This window comes from Adiantum capillus-veneris, chromosome 1 (genome assembly GCF_014529385.1).
Source record: "Adiantum capillus-veneris isolate H3 chromosome 1, ASM1452938v2, whole genome shotgun sequence".
Classification (NCBI taxonomy): domain Eukaryota; kingdom Viridiplantae; phylum Streptophyta; class Polypodiopsida; order Polypodiales; family Pteridaceae; genus Adiantum; species Adiantum capillus-veneris.
The window spans coordinates 128722507-128729813 of NC_140931.1; the positions used below are offsets into that span (position 1 = coordinate 128722507).

Below are 7307 nucleotides of genomic sequence, written 5' to 3' on the forward strand. Positions count from 1 at the left end.
GCGTGAGCTTGGGCTTGGGTCTGGGAGATATTCCCGCCGATCCCGGTCCTACCTTTAAATTTATTATTATTATTTTAATTATTTTAAGGATAAGGTCGCTGCGGCCTGCGCGAGAGCACACACACACTCTATCTACCTACTTCTAACTAATACACCTACTGTTACACATTAACACACTCTATTAGCTCTCACAGATCTACTTCCTACTTACTGTACATTACATTACACAGAAAACTAACAACCTTAATACACAGAGAATAAACACAGTACCTTTGAAAACTCCATTAACAAAAAAAAAACACAGTATAACACAAAATCTTTCTTCTCAACACACGCACCCTCCTTCCTTACCTTTCCTACAATTGAAATTGCACCACAAAAGAAGCACAGAGTGCCATTCAAGCTTAGTGTATGGCATTCCTCGGCAACGCGCCAAAAATGTGCGCGTATGTCGCACGTGTCAATGCAAGGAACTTGCCGATACACCGTGTGCGAGCCACAAATGGCTCCAAGCACACAACAAGCCTAAACTAGTAAGCTCAAAGATGGCCTTGGTGTGTCACTCACCGCTCTACGCTTCCCGTCGTGGAGGATTTCTTGCCGCGAAGAAGAGGGAGACGCCACTACGCCGCGCTCAACCGCCTCGCCGCCGTCGTTTCGCCGCAATGCTCGATTGCACACTCTCTCTCTCTCTCTCTCACGTATACACACACACACACACACACACACACACACACACACACACACACACACAAGGAGATGAAGAAGAAGAAGATGGAGATGGAGCAAGAGCACTCTTCAATTGCACAAATGAGAGAATGAGTGAATTTTAGGTTTAGTTGACTTTTATATGAGCTCGTCCCATTCACACTTGGGCGCCCATGCTTAGCCAACTAATCCCTTGAATGTTCCAGTTAGAGTGCGCCTCTCATCGGCGATCACTCTTACCCTTTTCCTATTGGACCGACAAGCCCGGTACCTGACTCTACCAAGTAAATAATACAATGTCTGTCGTAGGTGATAGGGTGTCCGTGAGCCGTGAGGGTTAATAGAGTTTCCATTTGTAGTTCGTACTCCCATTTCTCATTGAAGAACGCTCCATCTAGGATTGAGGTGCTAGGGGTGTCTTTTGAACTAGATGCAATATGGTTGTCTATGGGTTGACCCTTAATGGTCGCTAATTCAGGAGCACTTGATTGCTCTCCTAGCAATGATATTGACATAGGGGCTTTCGCTTTTAACTCTCTTCGTTGCTCCGCCTTGCGTAAGCTCTCAATTTCCTTTTCCCTAGCCGTGATGATATACCGCTCAACTTCTTGTACTTCGGCAAGGCTTCTACCATCAGGTAATATAGCCTCGGAGGGGAATAGCTCTGAAGAGTCAGGGGGTGTAGTGAATGGAGTATTCACGTGCACACTCTCTAAGAGCATAGGGTCTATATTGGTCATGAATGGCGAATTTATTCTCCACCCCCCTCATTGACATCGTTAGCTCCATGTTCGGAGCAAGTGGCTCTACTAAAGGCTTCCTTCAAGCGGCTAAGCACGCTCGGCTAGGACCATGGGCCCATGGCATGCATGTCTTGGCTTGAGCTATTAGGATTAAGCATTGGGTAACTCTCCATGACATTGTAGTCAAAGGAAGAGTCACTAGACGCTATATGCGGGTCCTGAGTGGTACTACCTTGGGTTCTCGTCGAGGGCCCGAAACCTAAAGTAGGTGGATATTGAGAACTCGCGTAAGTCGAAATGCTCACTAGTTGCTCGACCTCTAGCACACAACCAGAGCACAGATGCATGTGCCTTTGGCACCCTACAAGCGTCAGCGAATATCTTTAAAGGTTAACAGCTTGATTTTTTAGGCGTTTTGCACCCCGTTTTCACTCGTTTTTTGATGTTTTTTAATGTCTTTTAATGATCGGTTTTTGGATTAAAGCGTGTGATAGCTCGAAACGAGCATATCGCTCAAGGGGTCGTTGTGTGCTTTACAACACAACGTTCGGATACTCGAAGCTCCGATGGTCCTCAAAAAGGTCGATTTTTACTTAAGCGTGAGGCTAAAATAAGTAATTCTAAAGGGTAACTGAGGCTTGAACCTGAGCGTGGGCTTGGGCTTGGGCCTGAGGAATATTCCCGATCCCGGTCCTACCTTTTTTTTTTGGGATAAGGTCATCGCGGCCGTGATGCGCGCGTGAGCACACACACACCTAACCTACCTACTTACAACTAACACAGCTACTACTGTTACACACTAGCACAGTACTACAACAACTCATTAGCTAACAGATCTACTTATTGTACTTTACACAAAACTAACTTTATAGATCTACTACTTTAATTCTAACAGAGAAAACATGGTACCTTTCAACACCTTATTGACAAAAACAATACACTGCAGCAAAACAAACTCCGTCTCAACACACACACCTTCCTTCTCTACCTTTCATACATTTCATAATGCACCACAAAGCAACATAGAGTGCTACTCGAGCTTAATGCAGGACATTTCTCTGGCAACGGCTCCAAAAATGTGCACGTCTGTCGCACGTGTCAATGCAAAGGACTTGCCGTACACTGTGTGCGAGCCACAAATGGCTGCAAGCACACAACCATACTAATCTAGCAAGTTCAAGAGAGCAAAGGTGTGTCACTCACTGCCCTACGCTCGCCTTCGAGAAGGATTCCTCGCCACGAAGAAAAAGGAGCTACCGCTGTGTGGCGCTCAACCGCTTCGCCGCCGTTGTGCCGTTGTTGCAATGCTCGATCACACACTCTCTCTCTCTCTCACGCACACACACACACACACACACACACACACACACACACACACACACACACAAGGAGATGAAGAAGAAGAAGATGGAGATGGAGCAACAACACTCTTCAATTGCACAAATGAAAGAATGAATGATTTTTAGGTTTATGTGACTTTTATATGAGCTCGCCCATTCACACTTGGGCGCCCATGCTTAGCTAACTAACCCTTGAATGTTTCAGTTAGAGTGTGCCTCTCATCGGCGATCACTTTTACCCTTTTCCTATTGGACTGACAAGCCCGGCCAATAGCCAATACACTACTAGAAGTGAACGCCGGTGGGTAACAGTACCTTGCATCTCCACCAATGTGATGTACCCAAAATATGATTTAGGATGAGCGTGCCCACTTCTACTCAAGGCACTTCTTTACATTGAAAGTGGTTACTACTGTAAAGGGTTCTCCCACACTAGGTGGTCGGACATCACCCAAGGACACGAAAACCACAATTTTATGCCTTGATGAATGGAAGAAAAGTCACTCTTTGGAGCTCATTGGTAGACAATTTTTTGTAAGGTACATAGGGATAGATCTGGATTATCAAACAACAGTATAAATTAAAATAGGTGAAAACTGTAGCAATCCATCCAAAATTGGTGCAAACGGTATTTTGGAAATTTTAAAATTCCAGGGAAATTTTCTTAAAATAGAGAGGGGTATTTTCCCCCAAAATATATATTTTTTGAAAGGATGTGGTCGGGTCGAAGCGGACGGGCACAAATGATTCTAACAAATAAAAGGTGTGAAAGTGGAAGAAGAGGGGTAATACTTTTAGGGCTTTTGCAAGTGAGGCTTTTCTTCTCTGCTGCGTTGCCTAGCGTTGCTAAATCTCGCGCTCGCGCTCTGCTACCGGGCCTCCAGATATGGTACGTACATGTATGTGTGCGTGTTTCTGTGTGTTTATGTACTGTTGTTAATTTCTTCTCTGTAAAGTCATTCGTTTGGGGAAGGATGTCTTCATGCTTTCTATGGCGTTTCCTGCATCCCCGAAGCATTCAAGAAGCTACCTTTTGAAGTTGTATGGTGGTTGGTGCGGATGTGCCCACGTATCTTTGTTTTCGATGGAGAACCACGCGTCATTGCCTTCCTGAGCCATAGGGGGTGGAAGTGATGAGAAGCAGAAGGCACCCTTAGAACGGTGCACCCGAAATACACTTGTGTGGCAAATTCAAGAGGCTGTTTCTGATCCACCCCTTCTACCTAATAATCACCATTCGAGAGCTCATTTGCACTACTTACATACTGCTAGTTTCCATGTTGGGCTTATAAGGCCATGAGGGGTTCTTTTTAATTGATCTGATTGTCTGATTGTGCTGATCATGACTTCGTGTTGCTTGCTATTGCCTTTCGATGTGACAGAGATTGAACATTTTTTCAGATTGTCGATGCTTCTTTCTTCTTCTCTCCAATGACTAGTCTAAACATAGTGCATATTGCTGAGATGAAAACTGTGCATCTAATCTCCCTGAATCTGGGTCCAGGATTCGCCTGTTAAGCTTGCCATTGTGGTGAAAGTCATGGGGCGGACTGGCTCCCGAGGTCAAGTGACTCAAGTGAGGGTCAAGTTTGTCGATGACCAAAATCGTCTCATCATGAGAAATGTGAAAGGTCCTGTCCGAGAAGGTAATACTTTAAGATGACTGATGTGTCTATACTGACTTTTTTTTGTTGGTCTGATAGATAATGCTTATCACTTTTGCAGGAGATATCCTAGCTCTTTTGGAGTCTGAGAGAGAGGCTCGAAGACTTCGATAGCTGTGGTGGTTTTTTGATGGTTCGAATGGGCTATTGTCATGGATCATAAGTTGGAAAAGCATTTTGGAGAGTACGGCCGGTTATAGGATGATAGGCTTGCTGTTTTGGCAACAACTTAATCATGTTTTTGACAATGCGGCATGTGCTTCTATGTAACATGAGTTTTTCAGATTGATGAGAATCAAGTATTGTTTTTAGTATTTCCTTATTTGACACTTGTATTCAGAGTTTTTTTTATAAGAGCATGTGCGTGTCACTGGGATTTTGTAAGGCTGTGAATATTTGAAGTCTTCATTGCACATGGCATTATTGCATTAGTTAGTTTTGAGTTATTTGCCTAGTTTCCCATCTCTGGGAAGGGGGCTCTCCATTTGCAGCTGAGTCCATTCAATTTGAGGGTGTTAGCTTTTACTGGTGGTCTTTCCCCGAGTCTGTGACAGTTTCTCATGCCTTTGATGAATTTAAAAGTTGGATATAAAGGGCTGATGTGCAGATCTGTCCGTTTGTAGTTCTGAAATTGTTAGCGAGTGTTTTGCCATTTTGCCATTGCCTAATTCACTCAACCTTGTCTGCTTTGTTTGTGCTGACTGCTCTCTTGATTGTGGCCCACCTGTTGAACTCGGATTTAATCCTCCCATTCCTCTATTGTTTTGATTACATGTGAATGTTGCTCAATTGATTTTGCTGTTTCATGCTCAAATCCTGTGGAAGGATTATGTAATTGTGCCAATATCTAATCATAGTTTCACATTCTAAGCAAGTAATAGGGGCATTTGTTTCCCAAGTCACTGGTCTTGTGCTTCATATTTCTAACGTATATCAGGTACAGGACGTGTCTAATGAGTACAGCAGGGTTTGGGAAAATGCCGTTCGGTATATATTGACGTATATCAGTGGCTTTTGTTTGGCTTGGCATGCTTTTGGGTGTTTTAAAATTGGTGCTTGATAAGTCCCTTTTCACTCGAGATGGGGTAGTATGGTAGTTGGTTGGTAGAAGACAGTATACTTTGGTTTCAGTGATGTGAAAGGTGGTTTTGATAGTGTTTGGAGAGAATTTTGGAGTCGGATGTGTCGAGTCTGTGCTTGCTAACATGTGACATTCTATGCTTGTGCTAGCATGTGGCTCCTTGTGTAACAGGACTTGCTCTTTTGTGACCTGGGTGTGCATGTGCACATTCTTCACCATAGAAAAACCTGTCTCTGAAAACTTGTAAATTTGCTACGAGAAATTGAGGTAATTTGACTTGTTTGAACACAGGGTAATTTCAACATTCAACTCTAATGTTTTAGGTTTCTTTTAAGGAACTTGTTTAGAGGTAAATCTCATCTTAAAATGTGTAGCAAGTGCTACACAATCTCAATCTTTTATCAAACATAGTCATGCACATTCATCTCATACACTAACCTACATTTCTATCCGACATTGTCACTTGTAATCTTACTTTTCTCCAGTTCACGAGAGACCAGCAGGCAGGATTATATCCCAAGAAGGCTGCCATATGGGACATTGTGCTATGACATGAAATCCTTAAAACTCACAAACTTATCCCATCTGGGGTGCAACCTTTGAGTTGGTCTATGTACCATGTGTTGAAATAGCGGTCCTAGGGAAAGGGGGAAAATGGAGAAGGGCCTAGGAATATCATTGCTTTCTCATGCGATGTCTCGATTAGAAATAGTATGTGCCTAAGACACCTTACTAATAAGCATAAGGTTATGCAACTAGTTAGTATTGGTCTTTCCTCTTTTTCTTGACTTAGATTACTTTGCTAAAGGGTCCCTTCATTTAAGGTTCTAATGCTTTAATTGTTGGCTTAAATTGTATTTTTTGGCCAAGGCCATTGGGGAGTGGTAGAGAAAATGTGCAGTTTTTCTTTGCACGACACCATCCAATGGTCACCATCACATTGTTGACTATTTTCATGAGGGGGTGCTTATCTTTTGTGTATCATTAGGGGGTATATCTTATCTTGCCACCAATGACTTTTCATAAAGTTTGGGTTTATCCTCTTGAGTACAAGGATCACATTCAAAGGTTTTTGCATTAGTTGAGAATTAGAGTGGAAAGAAGGTAAAGTATTTACGCACTGATCATTGTGGAGAGTCTGTTTTAAAGTCCTTTCAAGAATTTTGCGATTCAAAAGGAATCAAACATGTCACAAAAAGGTTGAATAGAATAATATTAGAGAAAGTCAACTCTATGTTGTCTAATACCAGTCAACCCGAAAGCTATTAGGCAGAAGCAATAGCTATTGCAGTTCATCTCATCAATAGGTCATCTCATATTGTGCTAGATGAAAAAGTTTTAGAGATGCTTTGGTTTAAGGAGATTAATTCTTATGAACATCTTCGAGTTTTTGGTTGTGAAGTATTTTGCCATTTTCCTAAGAATATGCGTAGCAAGCTTGACCCTAAGTCGAGGAAATGTATAATCTTAGGTTATGGTGAGATGGGATATCGTCTTTGGGATTCCGAAGCCAAAAAGATTGTTAATGATGTGTACTTCAATGAGTAGAAGATGCATAAGAAACCTATACCTTTTGTTGAAGTTTGACGTGTGGTGATTCAAGAGGATAAGTACATAATAGAGTAGTAATGTACCTGCACATCAACCACCGCAAGTGGAAAACCTTACTTGTTAGAAGAACAAGTGGAACAACCTAATGTGTTGGAGTTAAGGAGATCTACTCAGGTTTCTCGTCCTCCTGAACGGTCTGTTCCATCTCTTGACTATGTGA

The 7307-nt window shown here is 42.6% G+C and overlaps 1 protein-coding gene across 1 annotated transcript; it reads left to right on the forward strand.

The window, feature by feature from the left end:
• Positions 1-3542: 3542 nt before the first annotated feature.
• On the forward strand, positions 3543-4825 carry LOC147465542 (small ribosomal subunit protein eS28). Its single transcript, XM_086520542.1, has 3 exons — positions 3543-3680; positions 4296-4437; positions 4517-4825. The coding sequence occupies exons 1-3, from the start codon at positions 3678-3680 to the stop codon at positions 4567-4569; spliced, it is 198 nt and encodes a 65-aa protein (XP_086376668.1). The 5' UTR covers positions 3543-3677; the 3' UTR covers positions 4570-4825.
• Positions 4826-7307: the final 2482 nt, after the last annotated feature.

Bases quoted from the DNA above. Each gene is read 5' to 3' on its own strand.
- LOC147465542 (XM_086520542.1), top strand. The intron at 4,438-4,516 runs GTAATACTTTAA...TCACTTTTGCAG, and splicing joins GAAAGGTCCTGTCCGAGAAG to GAGATATCCTAGCTCTTTTG.